This window comes from Lissotriton helveticus, chromosome 5_1 (genome assembly GCF_964261635.1).
Source record: "Lissotriton helveticus chromosome 5_1, aLisHel1.1, whole genome shotgun sequence".
Classification (NCBI taxonomy): domain Eukaryota; kingdom Metazoa; phylum Chordata; class Amphibia; order Caudata; family Salamandridae; genus Lissotriton; species Lissotriton helveticus.
In genome coordinates, this window is record NC_136065.1 from 360,339,609 (window position 1) to 360,362,273 (window position 22,665).

General features: G+C 42.7%; 1 protein-coding gene across 1 annotated transcript in view; it reads left to right on the plus strand.

The window, feature by feature from the left end:
• Nucleotides 1-22,665, plus strand: part of LOC144754552 (rho guanine nucleotide exchange factor 16-like) — a 306,705-nt gene that overhangs the window by 68,302 nt on the left and 215,738 nt on the right. Inside the window, exon 2 of the mRNA XM_078642485.1 lies at nucleotides 8,673-9,256. Within this exon, the coding sequence (XP_078498611.1) occupies nucleotides 8,693-9,256 (564 nt within the window). The 5' untranslated portion in view covers nucleotides 8,673-8,692. The remainder of the gene's footprint in view (nucleotides 1-8,672; nucleotides 9,257-22,665) is intronic.

Sequence of the window (22,665 nt, forward strand, 5' to 3'; positions counted from 1 at the left end):
TGCCGGGTAAATTAACACCGTTTTGATGGCAAGAAACATGTTGACAAACTTATAGGAACCCACCACTCAATTATAGTGGACTGTTTCCTCACATATTTTAATATCTCTGTCTTTAGTGATCATAGAATAAAATTATTACCTCAGATACACTACTGACTATTTTAATACTTCCACCACTCACTAATCTAAACTGCACTCAACACGCCCTGAAATCACCATCCCGCTCCGCAGTAGTCCTGGCGTTGCAGCACACCAAAGAGACACTCGGTCTCTTTGGTGGGGCCCGATGATGAAGCATGTCATCACTAGGTGGTGAGTGAGGGCTTTCCTTCAACATCCCAGTGTGGTTGTTTCTGTGCTTCCAATAACGGCCTAGCTTTTCCTGAAGACACTCTTCCTTTGATTATTGATTATTGACCGGGGAACAAGAGTGTCAATCTACTCTCCCTACCTCTCTCCTTGTTACACAAACTTACAAAAAATCCCAAACTGTGAAAATTGCAACCAATGAGATTTAAATGGAACATCGAGGTACTAAGAACGTTTTACTGGAAAAAAAATAGAAACTTTATTAAAAAATTAGGACAACAATTGAAGAGATTTCCGCAAAACAGGCCAAGTGTTCCGGCAATTCAGAATTTGTTTTGCAAGTGTTGCATCACACCTTTGTTTTTGTGGAGAGAGAGGAGAGTTAAGGAGTATTTCTTATGTTTACTGATTCGGGTTCCTGTAAGCAGTCATATTAGCTGGAGTTTTTGTCAAGTGGTTTAGAAAAAGGTACAGTTTGAATGTTGGAGGGGTTTGATACCTTGACTCTTAGATACTTGCTTGTCTCGACTTGTCACTTTTCAAAACTGCAATATGCAGAAGCACAAAACTGTGTTTTTCATTCTTCCCTGGCAGTGGTGGCTTGACGCGTTTGTTCCAACAGTCAATAAAGAATCACCAACCCTTCTTTGCTTTCAGTGGCCAAGGCCACGTCTGCAGTGAAATGGAACAAAACAACAGAGATGCCACGCTTGAATGCCTGATGCAAATATGCCACTCACCCACTGGTTCCTTAGTGAGAATAGGAACAGTCTTGTACTCCTTGTGTAAATAACCAGAGATGTGTCCAGGACAAGGGGCTCAGCTGTGCTAACTCAGTACAGAAAAGGGAAAATAAGAGATACATACCAGTGAAACCCCTTGCCATGCAACCAAGAGAGGTGTTCATGCAAACGTGATCTACAGAAGGGTTTGATGCGGTAGGTTCATGTCAGGGTAAATACTGATTGGGTTGGACCAAGAAGAAATGGAACATGGGAAGCCTCCTCCTGAAGTGACCAAGAAACAAATTTAATTAGCAGTGTGACACACTGGAGAAGGGCCAAAGATAGGATGTCCAGTCAAGCCCCTCCTTCACATGTCATAACGGAACAAGATCCATGAATGTTTAAATCCCTCTTCTTCTCATAAAAAGCTACTGAGGCGAGATTTGATGCCAGGTTCAGTGGCCCAGCGTGGTTTGCCAATGCCTGGGGAAGGCAAGTATCCTTCAATTTTTCCTTAAAAATTTTGCACTCCTAAGAATGTGTTGTATGGGACCTTTTTGTCTCTTTTCCCCTGGTTGGGATTTCCCTCTGGCTCACATGATGTCACTATTGGAATGCTTGGTGACATCGTGGAATGTTGGGGGCTTGGCCTGTGTGTTGACTGGCAGTTGGTGGCAGGCAGGCTGAGTGACAGGGAGGTCACTCCTGGTGGGGTTTCCATGTTACATCTTAAGATCTGGACCTTCCACTCAACTTGAATAAATATTATCTATTTATACTCTTGGCTCAAGGACTTTTATATACAACAGAATGCTTCTAAGAAAAATGCACCCTGGGCATCTGCCCCCTCTGCCCCCACATGCTACGCCACTGACCAGGTTAACCCACTCAAGAGAGGCCCCTAGGAGGTCCCCTTTCAGAACAGATCAAGACACAAAGTCAAACCCCTCTCCCCACCACCCGAAGGAAGAAAAGTATAAGGTCTTTGTGAGTGTAATCCCTTCAGAAGCACAAGCCAATAGGACCGTGTTAGGTTAACTTCTTCAGAAATGATCAAGATCTCACATAGTCCCAAGGTAAGAATGATCTTATCTTGATCCTATATGAGACCTTGATTTGGAATGGATTTCTAGGCCAAGATACAGCTTTCTTCTAAACCTGTGTAAGAGTAACCCACGTATATCACTGGGTAGCACTTTCAGAAGGAAGTAACTTAGGATGTCCATGCCGCCGGGGCAGCCTCCAACATGCTTTCAATTTCTACAGGTAAGAAGCATCTAGTGTGCCAAGGTACATTAATTCCAGAAGGCTTGAAAAATGTTTTGCCCATGGTTGCACATGATTAAACGTGTTATTGATTTGAAAAAAGAAGACATAGCAGGTCACATTTCAACTACCAGCAGACTAGCGGTACAGGTAACCATTACATGTGGAAAAAAATAATAATGTAAAATATTCGACCCAAGCCTTAGAGAAGCTGCCCAATAAACCACAGTTGATCAGAGAGGAGAAATATGTGAGCACATTGGCCTCTGGACACCCAAACAGTGAACAAAGACCCCCTCAACTGAGTATACAATGGTCAGCGTGTGGAAGAGGTTGAGAGATTGGAAAGCATTTATAAAAAAAAAACGAAATCTCATAGTAATGGAACAAGGGAATGCTCACGCATTTGCAGTGGAGGCAAGGAAAGTGTGAGAGGCGCATTTGTACCCTAATGCCGACGTTTTTATAATCCGTCCCTTGTCTAACAATTTTCCCCATTTTAGAGGCAGGTGTAGGGTTGAGCCCATGAGAGCGAGTGGCCTTCAGAAAGTATCAGCCCGTAGCACTGCTTTTACAGAACCAGCAACATTTTGAAATCCTTGCCTTGAGTGCCAAGAGTACTTCAAGCTTGGGCTCGAAGATGGGCACTTCCAGTTAACAGAGTTAGCATGGACTGAAAAACATGGCAATGGTGGGTTACTACAGTAATGCAGCTCCATAGGGTGATTCGTTTAATCTGACACCTACTCTTAGGACTTCAGTTTTAAGTATGGAGATTGACATGAACTTTCTGACTTCCATGGCTATTGTCAAATGTGGTGTAAATGGTGTTTACATTCCTAATTAAGCATGAAGTGTGCCCAGATCTGTGAAAGTGACCTAATAAAGCTTCCTGCAGTATTATCGCATTGTTGAGGGACCGGTGTTCCTCCTGAACCATTGCACCAGGTGACTAATCTGGCCACTGGGTCAGCGTTTCAAACGTTCTATAATAAAGACGTTTTGGTCTCCTCTTCTGCAAAATTTAACCTGTCTGAATTCAGAGGAGCTGGAAAAAGAATTCCAGGGAGTCCACCAGATTTCAGTCTGATTTGTTGATTTGTGACCTTTGTGGTGTAAGACTCTAGGTGCAGTGATTGATTTAGCCTAACTGTTCAGCTCTTGAAACCACTCCTGTCCTGATATAAAAATGTTTCCACTAGTGGCTTCATAGGTATTAAACAGAGAGGTTTTTGGATCCCAGAGCCCTTGTTTTCAAAGGAGAGTATTCAGAGCTCGAGTCGGGGGTACATGCAGGTAGACAGCGTCCTACCACTATTTTCACCGGGTGTACACTGCCCCCTTGCTAAGAAGTTGGGCTGAATTTGTCCCAGTGTAATTTTATGACACCGAGAAACGTTCATTAGTACCTGCACTGATGACTGCTTTCCAGCAAGCAACAACCTGCAGGCGGTGAAGGGGCTTATTTCGATTTCACCTGCACAGCTCTAGCAGTGCTTGAGAAATCTATTGCTTTTAATATAAACTTAAAAGGGAAAATGGACTTGCATCCCGCCTCCTCAATTTCTTGGCTTTTCATTGGTTCCTGTGCATGCCACTTACATTTCCTTCATTTCTATTGGCTGTAGCATATTTTCCTGCATTTACCAATGCTGTTCCTTGTCTTCTCTTTTCAGTTTCCTGCCGCCGAAATACTGTTAACATCTGCTTTGGTGAAACTATATTTTCATAAAGTTTTGCCTTTTACTCTTGAAGCATATTTATATAACCATTTCTCACCCAGAGAGATTAAGTGATTTGCATAGAATCACAGGATGTTGTGAGACTCGAACTGGGATCCCCAGCTCTCGAGTCAGAATCTCTGGCCACTGCGCCACATCCTCTCCACTCCCGTGTTATCTGTCAGGGAGCTCTTTGCTTCTTTCGAACGATGATTGATGAAAACAGCTCTTTAGTCATTAAATAGGCAAAACCGATGCATCACCAATGCTTGTTTTATTTCCCTCTCCAGTTGGGCCCAAGACAAAGGGCTTATTTCAAGGCCATCAACTCTCCTTTTGTGCGAGTGCAATCCTGTCTAGGGAGCTGTCTTCAGCTATGCATGTAGGTGCAAGAGCAGTGGAAGGAAACAAAGGCACACAGCGTATTATCACGTCACAAGCATTTAAGAGAAACTATGATTTATTAGCAAGCTTTGTTCAGTCTCTATACATAAATAAAGCGTGCCCTGTAAGAATGTCAGCTGTTTTGGACTGTGAGTATTTAAATGGATAGCCATTTAAATACCCATATTTTAAAAGTAATTATTTTGCAGATGCCTCTTCCTTTGATGCCACATGCAATGTCACATGCCATGATCACTTGCATACTGTCTTAGTTGGTCACCCCATTTTTTAAAGTTTTTTTCTTGTGAACTTGAAAGTATGTGAGCCTAAAGAAGTACATTCTGACCAACATATGAGCCACTGATCTTCATCATGGGTAGAACAAGCAGTGTTCGGTGGGGGGATGCCAGGCTGGGATTGCCCCTCCCCTCCCCTCCCCCCCACCCCGCCAGACTGCGAAACAGAGCCTCATTCTGTTGTGGTACAGCTGCTTCTGTCGTAGACCCTCTGTTTGCCAGCACTGCACAGAAGGAATTATGAGAGGGTCTCCTCTTTCTCAGCCCTCCATTTCCGGTGAAGGACTGTTCTCTGTGTAGGGGCCAAGTGCCAACTTTCCTATCGCGTCTAGCTTCTGCCAGGAGGAAGACAACACGTCTTGTGGTTTTGCTTTTCTTCTCGTTCAAGAGAAACTAGGAAGAGCGCCTAATATTTCAGAATTGTATAATGGGACTCAAAATAATGCTGCTTATTCATTTCTTAGCCTTGTGTAGAAAATTCCACACCAAGCGCATTCAGTTCAAGGCTCTCTGCATAGCCTTCAAGTCTTTACACAGCTCTGGCCCAGCCTCTCTTGCACAACGTTTTCAATGCTTCACTTCTATAGGACCTCTTCGCTCTTCTCTTAGTGGAAATGTTGTGTCCCTAAATTTTAAAAAGCCAATTGGGGCAGGAGAAGTTTCGCAGCCTGTGCAGCTAGGTTGTGGAACCTGCTCCCCCTAGAACTTAAGAGCAAATGAAACCTATTAGAATTCAGGAAAAGTCTAAAACTTGGTTATTTAACAAGTAGATCCTATATTATTGCTGTGTTCCTTTAAAGTCTCATTGAGTCGGCTTAGCGCCTAGATACCCCTGGGTAATATTGCGCTTTAGAAAGGATATTTTCATTTCAGTTCATTCATTTTGATGGTGTGATAGTGCATTGTGACTTGTCGATTGCAGGAGGGAACGGGAGAGCTGTACGTTGATGGCATGGATTGTAAAAAGCATTGGCAAAGTCAATAGATCAAACTGATAAGACCTACTGGCTTTGGCACATTTTTTTTAGCCATGCTGTACTGTGCAGAAGCATACCTGAAAAGTAAATGAAGAAATTGCACTGTGACTTTGCCATTGTGTCATTTTGTAGGCTTGTGCCGGTACAGATGCACTCTCCTACAAAATGTGGCGAGCATTTTTTTTTATTTGCCAATGAGTGATGGATTAGTAAATAAGTTGTGTGAAATGTGTGTGTTTTTTTTAAAACAAAAAACAAGGGAATGGGTTAGGTTGGGGAGACAGTCAAGACAGATGGAGGGGAGGGAGTGTGGGAGAGAATGATGCTGGACAAATGACAGAGAACAATGGGAAAGCAAACAGACAGCGAAGGTGGGGGGTTGGGAGGCACATAGACCACGGGGAGGCACACAGATCATGGGGAGGCACACAGACAACGGGAAGGCACACAGACCACGGGAAGGCACACAGACCACGGGAAGGCACACAGACCACGGGAAGGCACACAGACCACGGAGGCCTGACGATGGAGACACACATTGACAATGGAGAGTGGGTGGGTGCAGATGGGGAAGCACATGGACAGAGGAGGGCAGGGAAAGTGAGGCACATGAACATCGATTTTGGAGTTGGTAAGTATGAAAAGCAATGGAAGCTAATGGGGTGGGGAGGAAGCAAGAATGGGAGATGAGGGAGGGGAGGGATAGAGGAGAAATTCACAGGCAAGAAAGAGGAACACAAAGTACACTAGTAAGACAGCTGAAAAATATATGCACTCTTGTAGAGCTCTTCCCAAAAAGAAAAGTAGCGCCTGAATAGGGAGCAGTGGAAGGATACGAGTAATGAGTCCGTGCTCCAGGGGGCAGTACAAACACCAGACGAGAAAAGAAAGCCCAGAGAAGATGACAAATATGAATCAATCAAATGAGAGTGACAATAAAGCCAACCAATTGTAGACAATGAGTGAGCTGTAAGCCCATAGCTAGCTAACAACATGGCTTGCAACAGCAGCGCATTTGATGTCTTAGGCGAGACCTAAAAATGATCAGTGTTTTTCAGTTCAATGTATGCTAGGGCAAGACAGAGCGTGACTCTAGGAGGAAGTAGGCTGCCTTCTTACCCTCCGAGTCTGCAGTCACACCCCTCACATACCATCACCCCTTTCAGAATCCTTTATCCAGTGGTCAGCAGCTTAAGCTTAAATTGGAGGAAAGAATGGATAGGGGATTATCATTTCCTCAAGTGCTTGTCTTCTCGAAGATGTGAAGGAAGTGACCCGATTAGGGCCACCTGGGTCACTCGTACCACCTCTCCGCCTTCTGTACAAATGAAGAGTCGGTCAGACAGTAAAGAATACAAACCAAAGTTATTTACTAGTAATACACTCGAGCTGAGTCCAATCTGACCAGCCTCTTTAGAATGCGGTAGAGGGACTAACTCCCGCCCTCATGGTTAAACAAAATATACATTTCCAACATCTCTAAAGACCCACCTAGACTGGAATTTTCCAGCCTGGGCACTGATGAGACAGAGGAGGTACAGTATGACAAGCTACCATCTTGAGAACGGGTACATGCTATCTTAGCTTCACAGTTACTCTGCCCGTGCCAGTCTCTCTGAGAGTAGGAGCAGGGCTACCTAGGAGAAAAGACATGCAAAAACAGAACAATCTATTCATTAGTGTAGTGAAGCTCAACCTGGAATAAGATAAGGAGAAACAATCAAGCCTGTTTTCTGCTGAGGCAAACATTATGGGACAGAAGCTTACTTTCGATCATAGTACAAAATGGCAGCTGAATTCAAAATGGTGCCGCAAATGCTAACTTAACTTGCACAATGCTATAAGGAGTCGACCGGACATATTCTCAGTCCAACAGATGAGAAGCATCAGGACGAGGTGCTGAAGGCTTGCCCTTAGGGGTTGACAGTCAGTCACCTGCTAGACTGGACCTGAAGTGATCATGTGTTCAGTCTAACTTGCAGCTCTGGTAAGACCCTGGTTTCTTCTCATTTGATGACTCTGGCATGTGTTTCAGATGCGTTTGGTAGACGTATCCCTACAACATTTCTGGGCCTATAAAATTATTGTAATATTTGCAGAACACTGGCCTTGTGTTTAACTGAGTGCTGGTACAACACAGAGATAGACTTGTTTCATGATAAATACGCACTATGCAAAATAATGTGATGGCATGACTAGCTTTTTGAATATTGCACATTGCATATATACCTTCTGATGAACCTAACCCATCTCAACCTCATCATAAGTGGACATCCACACTCTTCAAAATCCTGCTTCCCATCAAAACAAGTCTTTGGGAATGAAAGCAATTGCTATTCTACGTTGACTAGTGATCAATTCTGTATTGTTGCTATGTTTTGTGCACTACTGCTCTGTTTTGTGTATTGTTGCATGTGTTATGTCAACAGCTACATACATGTGCATAGATTTATAAATAGCGAAGTATAAAATGTGGAATCATTTTTGTTGTAGTTTTTTTTTTTTTAAAGATTATCTAAATTGGATGTTCCCTTGTAGCCAATGTTGACTGATGTGACACCAAATCAAAAGATGTTTGTGGTCAACACTGACACATCCAATATCATTCCTCTTACGGGTACCCACCTCCATGGGTTAACGATCCCATAACGCAGAATACCAAAATATTTCTGTTAATAATGCGAGAGGCAATCCGACATTTTAAAAATGAATGGTTCATATTATCAGTTTAGTTAATAATTCCATATCAATCACATCACAGTGGCGTGCCGAAGACTCTTTGTCACCCCATTGTGATGTTCAGAATTGAAAACTATATTTTAAATCTGCTCTGCCCTGTCAATGCCTGTGCATAAGATGTGTACACTTGTATTATTGATGTATGTTTTTTATGCAGCTCTGGATGAACACTCATGACACTGTATCCTCTTGTATAATGCTGGGGCATCTGTTTTGTAGAGCGCTACTTTATCTATGTCATTCTGCTTCTTTTAGGTCCATTGCAAGTTTCTAAAATGTCGAACAGACATTCTGATTCCTCCCTTGCGGATGATTCCTCGTTTCTTTTGGACCGCAAGTTTTGCTCAGAGCTGCAGCTGAACATCAATGCCAGCCAACCTTCCAGTCCTAAGACCGTGGAGTCTGTGACCAATGCCGCCTTCGGTCCGGACTCCGTAGTGACTACCAGCAATGGTCGCCGAATCGTCCTCAGCACAGAGAGCCCTGCAGCCCTCAAAGTGGGCACCCAACAGCTCATCCCCAAAGGCTTGGCCGTGGCCACTAAAACCAAGGTGCAGCGACACCACACCTTCCAGGTGGCCACGTTGACTAAAGACCTAGCCCGGAATGACCCAAAGCGGATCTCCGCACCCAACATTTCCCTGGATGACCTTGATGATGAAGAGGATATTGGGGGGACGCTACAACGGAACCTGAGGAACCAGTCTTATAGGGCGGCCATGAAGGGTTTTAAGGACAGCGATGAGGCTGATCAAATGAAACCGATCTCGTTCTCTACCTTAAAGCCTGTGATGGAGGACCCATCGGCACAACCTCCCCGCAGCCCCCTGAGATCCAAGGTAAGACCATTCACAATTCTGTTTTCTTTTCTACCAGCTATCCTGTTTTCTGCCATCTGGTCCAATCATGTTCACCCTCCTCAGGACTATTGCTACACTGCAATCTCCGAACTCATTGGCAATATCATAGATATGGGGAGTGTTCGTATCCCGCTTCCGTATCCGGAAGAGACTGCCTCCCTGGTGGAAGGTAGCAAGAATTCTAGGATTTAGGCGAGTTCCCTGGCATTCTCTGTTCAAATGGGTCGCCAGGCGTTTTTGCTACACCAGTTTCTGTCTACTCTGTCCAGCAGCCGAGGTCCTTTGAAAGTCTTCCTTGAGGTTTAGGCGAAAATTCAGGCGGACTCCTAAACTCCAGACAATTATATGTAAATCATAAGGTGCCCCGCTTGCATGAATGCCTCTACTCCATCGTGTAGTAAACCCTGACCCTATATCGCCACCTTGTGGCTGAGTGCGAGAGTAGAAGTGCTGCCCGAGATAAAATCACGTGTTTTTCGCTCGGTGCTCACTTGGTGCAAGTGTCACAGTTGTGTGTTGTTTCTTAATCTCAAAATCCCACTTAGTCGTACACAATGATTTTCTCCCCCCTTTCTCTCTTTCTCACACCCCTACTCCTTTAACGTCTTGCTCAGTCACTACAATCACAATTATGCTGGTCTTATGCTGTTACAATTACTTACTATAATACTACCACTCACGTCCTTTTCTCCCTCCCTGTCATACTGACCCCCCTCCACCTCCCTTCCTCTCACTCTTTTATATCTGGCCTATCAGCCCTCCTTTGCCTCAAACAGAAGCAACGTGTCTTTCTTGTATGGCCAACGTGGTGCCTGCTGGAGGGGTCCCACGTGGGCAACCATCTTGTTTTGCCTTGGGCTACAAGCAATCCCATAGGCAGCGTGGCCTAGCGCTTGGGACACCTCTATCTCTAGGTTGCACACAACAACTATACGTTTCTGTGATAAAGAGATAATTTAGTGTCAGGTGATTGATGACCAAATAAGAAACCACGAGACAGGCACTTATTGCCATTACTGTTGGCAGTTTCGGCAAAGGTGTCAAAGAGTGAATGGGTATGGCGTCTGAACTACTCTGGATGGGTCTCTGCAGAGTAGCAGTGAAAAGAGGCAGCGTGTCAAACATGCCTATGCCTCTGTGTGTGATCAGTGTGCACCTTATGTTCGAGGCCACAGGGGTTATGGAGCAGTTGAGAACTAACGGACACTGTAGGGTTTACTCAGACAAAATGAAAAGAAGAAATAGTATGTGACATATTATGTGGTTAAACGCTAATTATGGATGTCATTCTGCACCGTTTTGCATAGCTATTTCAGCTTTTTAACGCAGGAGCCAAATGCTTTAGAATATGCATAGGTTAATTAAAATTACATATATTTAATAAGCAGATTTTTTTCAAAATGGTATTAACTTTAGTCAATCACCTCATTGTAACATGTTTTACACATACTGTTTTATTATGGGAGGTAGAAAAGACTTGATAAAACAGTGCTCTTTCGAGAAGGTGCAAGAACTCTGTTTTAACAACAGTTCATTTTGTTGTACAACATTTTTGTATTTTGTTGTACAACATTTTGTGTAAAACATTTTACACTGAGGAAAAACAACCGCTCTTCACTACACATTTCTTCTAATAAACTGAGACTGTATTTTATTTTTTAGATCCCAGTTATGTTTTGTCTTTAACAAACACACCTCCTTAGGTTACATACTTTAGTGTCTCAAACTAGAAGACGTTTAAGACTTAAGAAGTCACACCTGAAAAAGTGATGTAAATGTTTCAGATTCCTAATGCCATTTTTGAGATAATTTTTGCTTTTCGAACAGTGTCCATGATGTAAGCTTGAATAGAGATGCCTTGTGAAGTGAAATGTTTTTTTGGATTTTTTTGAAAAAAAAATCATTCTTAACACTCTTTGGTTTGCGTTTAACTATGTTAAGTTTTTGGCTGCCGCAGCAGATAAAAGCCCTTCTGCTAGTCCATCCTATCATTTAAGGATACTGACAGCGCCCTCCTCATTTTTGTAAGCCCGAATACAGAAAACAACAGCAAGAAGTTGACGATGTAACCTTTGCAGCGAGTCTGGTGTTTGATTTTTCCCTTGTGCAACTTTTTAATAATTGTTAATTCAGATAGACACTTTTTTGAGCGCAATCTGCAATTTATGCAGATGGATTATGTGGCAAGTGTGGCATATCCATAATTGCATGGAGAACGGTGTGGCTGCGGATCCTGTAATTTCATTTGTGCTGATCAAGAGTACAAAGTGTCCTAAGACTGATGTATTTATTTGTCCTCACTGCAATCACCTATCGCCAGCTCCGATCTCAGCAATAGAAGGAAGTGTTCCAGAATCTCGGTCTTCTTTTTGCCTGGAGCTAGTGTAATGGGATAGTTTTGTGGTGCTGGCTGTACCAACAGCTTCCTACCTACAATGCACAATGCATTCACCCCAAGGTGCATTTCTCTTTCTCTAGCTGCATCGATTTCAGAAAGCCATATAATGACTGGCCATTTCAAGCTAAGTGTGGCGGTAGTTGTGATAGGGTTGACACACGATAATATTATATGGAATGTCCAACAAAGTATAGGGTCACATTTAAAATAATTAGGGTGATCAACTGGAGAAACTCTTTTTATGTAAGGGAGTCTTGGACTGCACGATATCCATTCAGTCTGACACTAGACCCTATCATGAGTCATGGAATAAATTGTATTGTTAAATAGTCTAGGCATCATATTTCAGAGCACCGGCACATTGTTTGGAAATATAGCCTGAAGGATAAACAGAGTGGTTCTGTATCTGCCAAAGCATCATGGCAGCGCTCAACTCCTTGTGTGGCAATGGAAAGGAAGTGGAAACCGCCTGAAGATCACTGCGGGCTTCAGGGTTTATAATGCAGCCGTAGCATATGCTCTGGAGAGTCCTTTCAGAATGCCATGGGGCATCGTTGTTTCTCCATTCTCGTTTAGAAGCTGCCCAAGTCTATCAACAACTGCATCATCTAGGGAAGAACCAGATCTTAACACCATTGAAAGCTACCTGGAATTCAAGAAAGATTCGGAGTTCGCTGAAAGAGTTCCAGCGTTTAGCTGCTTGTTTGGAGAAGAAAGTCCCGCCAATGTGTTTCTTCTAATACGCAGGGATGGTCCACTCTGGTGCTAGCTTTGAAGGTAGTGTTCTCTTCTTCAAGTGTGCTTTGAAAGTTGGGTCCTTACCGTTAGGAAATGGGAAGCCAATGAGGTGTCCTGTGTCTGGCATGATGTGGTCATTTTGATGAACGTGTTGCTGTTGCCTTGCCACCTTGTTCAGGATTCTTTGCGGTTGTTACAATAATGAAAGTGAGACCCCCTGGTAGAGTGTGTTTGCATATTAAAGATGTGTCAGTCAGACCGATGGAAGTGGTCACCTGGAACTTTTGTGGGAATCCTAAATGTGAGACATTGGAGTATGCTGAGTATAATGGCACTTCTTATGACTTGGCTTACTCAGGAAACCACTGGTTGGCTGGAATTCATGTTTACTTTCAGGTTTCTCACTTCTTTAAATTTTGTTATTGGTACTTCAGGTTCATGTGGCCAGATTGGCTAGGGATAGTGGTTCTTCCAATCTTCGAATGTCAGGATCTGTGTTTTGGATTAATTACGTTTAGGTGTTTAATCCACATCCTTTGATCGAAGGCTCCGAGACGGTGATATGATCGTGGTCAATCAAAATCCCTTGGATTTTCCAGTTTTATCAATGTCATGGCTATCAATGTAGTAGTAACATATCAAGTTGAACGGTCTGGTGAGTTTCACTTGTGGGCTCAGATAGACATTAAAGAAGAATGGAGTGATGATGGATCCTTGAAGCACACCTGCCCTGATGTTGAAAGACGAAGATTTGAATCTGAAAGCAAGACGATGCTTCATCTGTCGCAGATCCAGTCAAGGATTCTTCCGGCAATGTCATGTTCATGTTGTTCTCTCAATAAAGGTGTGGTAGTGACCTCTGCTGAACAGGCAGGTTTCTGATGATTTAAAATGCGTTAATTAGCAGAGTGCTAATTTTGTTATGCAGTTAAGGATGAAGCCTACAGATGTTTAAGACAAGAATTAACTCTGTGGGAGCAACTTTTGTATCAAGGTGACAAGGATTCATTCTATTAGTAAACTGTAAAATTAGTAAAACGTTTGAGAAGATTGATATTTTTATTTTTTGAACTGTACGAATCTCAGGACATCTAATATTTGTTTAAGTCTCAACTAGGGTTTATCCACACCAATCTGAAGTACTTATGGGGTCTGGAGACAGACCTCTTTCTGTTGGGAACAGTTATACTTAACACATTCTAGAAATGATACCGACAAATTTCATTATAGGAAAATGTGGGGTATATATTGGGTCCATCAAGGACGTTTAATGTATCTATAAACTTTACAAACACATACAATATAGAGAGAGTTGTTTATACATTTGTAAAGCAGCACCTTCGAAACTGAATTGCTGTGGGCTGAGGTATCTTGGTTACAATGCAGTAGTGAGACTGTTCTTGGATACAATTGGTCTTCGGTAATTAATGGATATAGAAATGAATAGAGACATGATTATTGCGACTCTATCACAATTGACGCAATGACTGAAGGAAAGCTGTACAGACATGACGGTGAGTGGTTAACAGTGAAAAATAAAGTAGTAGCCTTAATAGTGCCTGTCCTATTTTCCCACATCTCTGACCTGGGGCGGAAGTCTCCAAGTGAGGGGAGGGTAAGGATTAAGGTTAAAACAGAGGTAGGAGTTTGTTTGGGTCAAGATAAATATCGCTGGTGGTGTTTTTGCAAAACATAGGTAGCACCCTGGTTGTACAATTTATAAACATTTTAGGTTTATTCAAATAAGTATTCTTGTAGTGTAAAGAGAACTTTATACAGACTCGTTCTTCATGAGGAAAGCAGTTTCTTGGGTTACACATTTTAAAGGCTTGAGTGGAAATCGCTACGGTTTCAGAGATCTAGGTGGCTTCAACTTCGGCCTGTTCATTTGGGTACAGATGTTGTAAAGGCCCAAAACTCCGAACAATCCAACTGGATGCAAATCTATAGATCTAAGAGGCTCAGGTTTTGGGCAGCTGTCCCTTAGATTTCACCTATTTTACAGGTGACGGTAGCAATCCCTTAGTTTATAGGAATTTGAAAGGCTTTGCGCTTGTCCTTCCTCCTTAATCTGAGGAACAGCTCAGACTTTAGTAGAGCTACCCCATATGTTAGAAGACTCGCTCATTCTGAACAGCACAGCTTTGCTTCAGAGGTATCGTAAATAATAAATTATCCTTGAGGTCCGTCTCCCAAGCAGGGGCTTTGGATAGGCAATGTAGCCCTTTCTTGCACACATATGTTACAGGTGAAAGCCTACGACCACCAGAGCCGTCACTCCAGTTAGTCACCTTACAGGCTCAGACATCCGACCGCAAGCTACTGTGTTTGTTGCATTGATCTTAATGGCAAAGCATATACTAACACAATATAATCTGATTACAGAGACCATAACACCTCTGGCATCTGACAGTAAAGTTTTAGTTCAGTTTATAGAAATCCTACAGGTTCAGGAATTTGGAAGCAAATGTGTTACTAAGGTTACATCTGTCTGACAGACATCAGCCAACGACAACCCATCTAGCAGTTACAGAGCCCTTACAGGTTGAGGCATCTGACAACCAAGTTTACTTTTTAAGTTATCTAGATCTTACAAACTCAGGGGTCTGACAGCAGAGGTACCCCTGTGGTTACAGAGATCTGATATGTTTATGAATCTGAGAGAAAAACTGTCCTCTTGGTGATACGGATTATACAGGCTCAGGCCTGTCCTGTGGCAGCAGAATGATCCTTCAGGGTACGGAGAGCATACAGGCTCAAACATCAAACAGCAAAGATGCAGCCCGGGTTGCGCAGACTCAAGATTTTCAGACATTTGACAGACTGGCTATTTCTCAGTTTTCAGAGATATTTAAGGTGCAGACGTCTGAAAGAGAAGCTGTCCCTCGGGTTGCATAGATTTTTAATTTAATTTTTTAAATTTTTCATAGAAATTAAAGACATAATGTATTACATCAACTTAGTTTGTCTCGCAATGACACTACACCTATATTCATACATCACAACTGCTTGATAGAAAATTGCTAGCGCAATAACACTTGATTGTTGTGAATACCATGCAGTGGCTTCAACTACCAGCACTGAGTGTGAAATTCTTATCAGGGGTTTTCAGCCTCAGATCTGTTACTGTGTATCTTTTTAATTGATTTTATTTGTACATTTTCAAAAAGAAAAAGAACAAAGGACAAAGTACAGTTATTCAAATCAGAGCTTTGGTAAGGTATTTGCATAATGTAGAAGTCATTTGGCAGAACACAACATTGCACAATTTGGCATAACAAATATACATAGACATGACAGCAAGTTAGCGCCTTCCGTGCTCGTGACGGAACCACTCCGTCACGTGCCACGGACGTGCTGGTGACGGAGTAGTTCCGTCACGGCGCGGCCGCCCCGCCCATGCTGTAGGAATTCCGCGCCTGCGCGGTGCGTTCTATTGAGCGGGCGGGACCGTGACGGAACCACTCCGTCACAAGCACAGCGCGCCCGTGGATCGTGACGGAGTGGTTCCGTCACGAGCATGGCGGCGCCGGTTGGCCCTCTTCCCCCCAGCGCCGCGGCGGAATTACCACCGCGGCCAAGGGGTTAAAATGCATTGTATGATAGGAAAGACAAAACATTATTGTAAATAGATCGGACATCAAACATTGGTTGCTGTTAGCAGATAAGCAGTGAGTGGACCCCGATATCACTAGGCTTCGATGTCGTGGGCATGCCAAGTCCTGCAGCCATTGTTTAGTGGAGGGCGCAGACCTTCCCCCGCCATGGAGGCTCTGCGTTTAGCGAATAGCAATGATATAGCTACAAATTTCCTATAAGACGCCTTGATATTAGCTACAGTGCCCAATAGGCACAGCTGTGGAGTACATGCTATGGGCAGCTCCACCATCTGATGCAGACAGAATGTGTGACTAATCTCCAATACTCATTGTTACTGTGTATCTCATCTGGGGTCTGATGTGCGCTCGCACCTGGCCTATCTGCACCAGTAGTGCCTGTTGTTTGTGTGAAGGTTGCATAGATCTTCTCGACTTAGGGGCATATGTAGGTAATCTCCATTTTGCGATTCTGAAATAGCGATTTTTAAGGAATCGCTATTTGAGAATCGCAAAATGGAATGTAGGTAATAATTCGCAATTTTTTTGCGATTACCTAATATTCCTTAATTGCGATTAGCAAATTGCGAATCGCAATTAAGGAATGAGTGTCCCATTCATTCCTATGGGCCAAGAGGCCCATAGGAATGAAGGGGCATACATTCTCAAAGAACGTTTTTACCACCACTTCCATGTGAAAATAATCCCCGATAATTTGTTTTAATCTCCCTCTTTCCTGTTTCCAAATGTTGCCATGTTTGTCAGGTTCACCCTGGTTTTGCCATTAGTGCCAGGTGTCGTCTCAGACTGGTGTCTGTATTTCCAAGTTACCCAGCGTGCCACTTCCGGTACTTAAACTGCATTCACAATTGGAAAAGATGTCCAACGTCAAGTTTACGTGGCTTGCCAAATCCATATTTTGTCCAGCTTCTTGTCCTTGTAGATTATTATTTTTTTTATTTTTACTTTGCGTAATGTAACCCAGCAAGTGCCTCTCTGTGCAAAGAAAGGCCATGCCCAGCTGACCCGCTCACACCTGACGTGGAACTCTGCCAAGATGCAGCATGCCCACGAACCGCCCGCACGTTGCCACCGGCTGACAGGGCTTGCGAGCCGTCATTCCGCTGGCCAGCAGCCAACTTCTGGCAAACACGACTCCTCTGCCCCAAAGAACTTTTCCTTTGCTGGAGGTTTCTCTGGTGAGGCAGATTAATGCGCACTCAGTGACTTTGAACTCTTACGGTCCCAGGAGCCATTGGCACAGAGGGTTCCGCGCAGTGATGGACAGGCCGGGGGGGGGGGGGGGAGGGGAGGCCAGTTATAGGGTTTAAGCTAGGGCAAAGGCAAGCTAACCTCCTGCTACAACTGGGAGTTTCTGGGGCTTGCGGTTACCTTTGAAGGCCTGTAGGGGATGGACAAAGTTGGTAAGGGAGACATCCTTTACAACGCAACTTTTACCATACAGTGCCTTTACGACGCAACTTTTACAACGCAAACCATTACAACGCATTGCACAGGGGGGCGCTCTAGGATAGGGAATAGATTTAATTTACTATCCAACACCTTCCCTATTATCCACGGGGACTGGAGTTGGAATAGTAAATTAAACTATTCACTATCCAGCACCCCAAAACGCTATGCGTTGTAAAGGCATGCGTTGTAAAAACCCCGTTGTAAAGGCATGCGTGGTAAAAGCATGCGTTGTAATGTCATACATCCGTCGGTAACCTGTCAATAGGGCCTTCCTGCGACTCATCTGTTGCCTTCTTGACTTTTAATTCAAAACCGTATACAAACTTGCATTTCCATTTAAATTTCCAACGCCTCTTCATTAAAATTAAAACAAAGAAGTTAAAGCTGAAGTGTTTTTTTGTTTTATTTGCAGTTTCTGCTGGTTGTGTGAGCAGCACATGGGTCTACCATTTAGGTACCTGTCAAACAGCAAGGCTTTCAAACATGTTCATCTCGTAAAGATGGCAAAACTATTTGCGCACAAGACAACATGACTTGTAGCCCCTAGGTGGGACTGCGTAATTTGCAAGAAGCCATTGGTCAGAGCACGTTTCCCATATATATAGTGTCAAGAACAGTACTGGCTTATCCCCTCCTCAGAACTTAAAAGGATGACGGAGGCCCGCCCCTTAAATTTGCTTCTCTTTCCCCAAGCTTTCTTCTCTTTCCATTATTACTTGCTTTACTTTTATCAGGCCCACTGCAGGGTATTGCGGGCAACTGAACGTGTCCTTTATTTACCTGAGTCCTGGGTCTCATATGGAAAGTAGCGCCCCTAAAGCTTCCGTCAGTCTCCTTTGCAAGCAAGGTCGAACAGTACAGGTCTAGCTCATGGGAGGATGTATGGTGGTTGAACTGATTGCTCTCACCTACTGACATAATTTAGACCAAGGAAAACTTGGGGGAAAGTGTTTGACTTCAATGTTCTGAAAAGTGGGCTATTTTAGGACTATTCTGGAACTATGTGATGTTGTTGGGAAGTTAGTTGCGTGTCCAATAAAAGTTGCACATCTCCACACAAGGTCCTATGGCCCAGGGAGTTCCTTGGATAATGCGGCTGTTCCAAGGTAGTTTATACCAATACAAGCATGGAAAAATAAAAGGGTGCAGCATTCGGATGTCACCCCTCGGTGTCTGCAATTTTACAGATGTGAATATGCTGCTGTGATAAACCCCAGATTACAGGGATGTGTACATCTTAATGCATGTGCTCCTATTTTTCTACGTACTTGATATTCTGCCATGCGCGCAGCATACGAGAAAACCGCGCATGCGACTTTTAGGATTTGGATTAAAAAGTTCAGTTACATTTGCCCCATTAATTCTGAAGAAGGCGTGAGAAGTCATGCTGCTAATCCCCGACAGCTGTTTTAGGCATGTGCTGTCTCTCAATATGCTTTAATCTAGTCTATGGGCTTCAACCTAGACCATCACTTTTGATTGGTCCCCTTTCATGCTGTGCATAAATCCGTGCTTTTAATAGGCCCATCTGTTTTATTTGTTCACCTTGTGGTTTGTCCCCATAGCGGCATTACATTAAATTACATTACATGTGGGCCTCCCCTTATCGGCATTTATGTGGTTTAGTGCACTATTTTATTCTTTTTTTTCTGTTCAATAATTTTATTAAGATTTTAAAAAGATAAAAACAGTTAGGTACTGTTCATAATGATACCAATATCAAGAATAAGGAAAGATCCACAAGTTCATCAGAATATGACAATAATAGCCAATAAATTGCCCCAACTCATATCACGTAGAGCAAGAATAAAAATCAAGAAATAGAGTGGCATTATTGAATCATAGGAACCCATGAGTGGCATCATTATTAAGAAAACAGAAAGATAAAGGAGAAAAAGAAAAGGAAAGAGGACAGAAGACAGAAAAGAAGAAAGAAGGAAGAAGAAAGAAGAACGAAGAAAGAAGAGAAAAAGGAAAAGGAAGGATCTCACTGGATGGCGCAATAAAGCAAAACACTACAGACACCAGTCAGTCAGACGTCACAAAGGGATATTGATCGACCAACCCCCTTGAGGCCAAATCCATATAGGTATCTAAAGTTCTCCAAACATTAAAAGAAATAGTGGAAGTGAGATGAGCCCTATCCACAGAAGTGTGTGCACTTCTCAAGAAGGATACCCATGCCCACCACGTGTGGTAAGAAACGGAAGCAAAAGACTTCCACTCCATAAGAATCACCTTAACAGCCACAGTCAATAAAAGATCTAACAATTACATATCCAAGGTATCTAATGGCAGAGGTACCTGGGAAGCCCAGGGTCCCAATAAGACCATAGGAAAAGAAAGAGGAAATTTAATTTGAAAGATTAACATGAGATGTTTATGAATAAGATCCCAAAAGGGCTGGAGAAGTGAACAATGAAAGAACATACCGTATTTTCTGGCGTATAAGACGACTGGGCGTATAAGACGGCCCCCTACTTTTCCTTTTAAAATATAGAGTTTGGGCTATATTCACTTGCTTATTAAATGACACCGGCGTATAAGACGACCCCCAACTTTTGAAAAGATGTTCAAGGGTTAAAAAGTCGTCTTATACGCCAGAAAATACGGTATGTGGATAGTCACCAACCTCCAGTCCGCAACTCCAACATAAATCATTATCCTTTAAATGAAGAGAACAAAGCCGCTTAGGAGTCCAATGAAGAAGGTTGATGGAGAAAAATTTGGATTGAAATAAAGAAGGCGCAATTTTATTGCGCAGAGAGAACATACCTATCAATTGCCAGGTGTCCGACGACATGTGCTCCGTTATCTCCGTACCAAAGTGACGGGACCATTTTTGCTGCGCAATAGTGCATGAGTCTGAAGATGTTGAGGACAAAAATGTATAGATGCGTGAAGCAATGTGACCAGACTTGAGCCACAAAGATAATAAAGAAACTAAAGGGGAGTTAGGAACAAGACGCACTTTGGCAAGAGCGACTTTAAGTTTCAAGAAAGTATAAAAATCCAGATTAGAGAGTGAAAATTGCCGAGCTAAAGAAGAAAAGGGTAACGGGTCATCGTTGGAATTATAGAGATGTCGTACCAATGTGATACCTTTGGCAGACCAATATTGAATGAGTGGGGGGTCAATAAGAACCTTTATGCGGGGATTACGCCACAAAGACGACCACCTAGATTTATGAATCGGAGTTGCCAATCTCCGATCAACCAATTTAACAGCTGCAATGGTGTCCAATATAATAGCACGAGAAAAAAGAATAGATAATGAAGTTGTGGTTAAAAATGAGGAGACCGGAAGAGGAGAAGAGAGGGCCTGTTCAATGCACATCCAAGAAGGGGTATGGCCCGGAAGTGAAGAAAACCACAACGCTCCTTGAGAGGCTAAAAAAGCGATCTGATACTTTCCCCAATCTGGGAAATTACAGCCACCCATATCGTAGGGTTTTCTCAAGGATTTATATGCAATTCGAGCTCTCTTGTCATTCCAAAGAAATGAGGAAGTGATGGAATCAATCTCACGAAAAAAAGAAGAAGAGAGATTCAACAGGAGCATAGACGAAATAAAGTTAACAATAGGAGTGACCATCATTTTTAAAGTTTGGATTCGGCCCCACCAAGAAATGTGTTTAGGAGACCAAGTCTCTAAAAGATGACAGACTTTAATTAAGTTCTGTGTCTCATTATAAGCCACGGTATCCGATAAAGTACTACAAAACCAGACCCCTAAGTATTTAAGCTGTTTAGATTGCCATTTGAAACCCACTGAACCCATATGTGCTGGAAAACAATAAGCATGGTCTGAGACAAGAATAGGATGAATGTACGGTGAAGAAGAAGATTGTAGCAAAGACGAATGAACCAAGAGGTAATCAATACGAGAGAAACTAGAATGAGGAGAGGAAAAGAAAGAGAAATCACTGCCAGTAGGGTTATGAAGACGCCAGAAATCATGAAGATTAGCGGAAGAACACATGTGTAATAAGTGTTTGTGAGCTCTAGGAGGACGAAAAGAAAAAGCAGAGTTACTATCCAACAGAGGATCCAACGGTAAATTAAAGTCACCACCAACTATTACCATTATGAGGCGTTCGGGAAAGTAATTTAGTGATATTTTGCCAGAAAAGAGGATCATCAGTATTTGGAGCATAAATATTCAAAGCATAAAGATCATGAATACCATCAGACATTCTAGATAAAATCCAACGACCTTCAGAGTCATGGTCAGAAGAAAGGATCGATAAGCCAGAAGTTTTAGAAATAATGGTGATCACACCATTACGTTTACCAAGAGCATCAGAGCATGCGACATCCACAACCCAGCCATTCCGCAACCACAAAGCCTCTTTATGGGATAACTTCGACTCTTGCAAAAAGACCAGATCCGAAGACAAAGATTTGCAATAATCTAAAATTTTAACCCTCTTAACCGGATGATTCAAACCCTTAACGTTACGGGAAACTACATTTAAGCCAGGCATAAATGCACAGAAAAAAGACACCACATAAGGGAGACAGGTGGACGGAAAAATAGAACATCACCATCTGACACACAATAGAGAAACGCCACCAGGAGATCCAAGAGAAAAAAGAAAAAAGAAAGAGGAGAAGAGAAAGAAAGAGAAGAAAAGAAAAGGAGAAAAAAGAATGGAAAAAGAGAGAAAAAGAGACCCGCCCGGGTAGGTCTATGGGAGACCCGACTCATACCAGGGGGAACATGGAGAGGGAAACAAAAGAGCGTCAGGAAAAAGAACAGGAGAGAAAGCAATAGATCCCAAACTGGAGAAAAGGAAACAGCAAGCAATGAGCTTAGAACAATATAAGTGAACCCAATAACAAACTTGAAATCGGAAAATGAAAGATATACAAAAGAGGCCCAGAATAATCAAATCCGAGCAATGAGCGAAAACAAATGACAGAAAAATACAATATGATACTGAAGCATAGTCAATAACAAGCACTTGAATAAAAGCTAAATTGAGATAACAGGATCTTAGGTATATGGCAACAATTAAATGGCAAAAAAACCATGAATGCAATACAAAAAGCCAGAAAAAACCAAAATATAAAAAGCAGAAGATGGTGCAAAACAAGAAACTATCCAAATATAATAAAAAGGCAGTAATACATGGTCTGTAGATAGAGGTAAAAAAGACAAGAACTATGTACATTGTAAA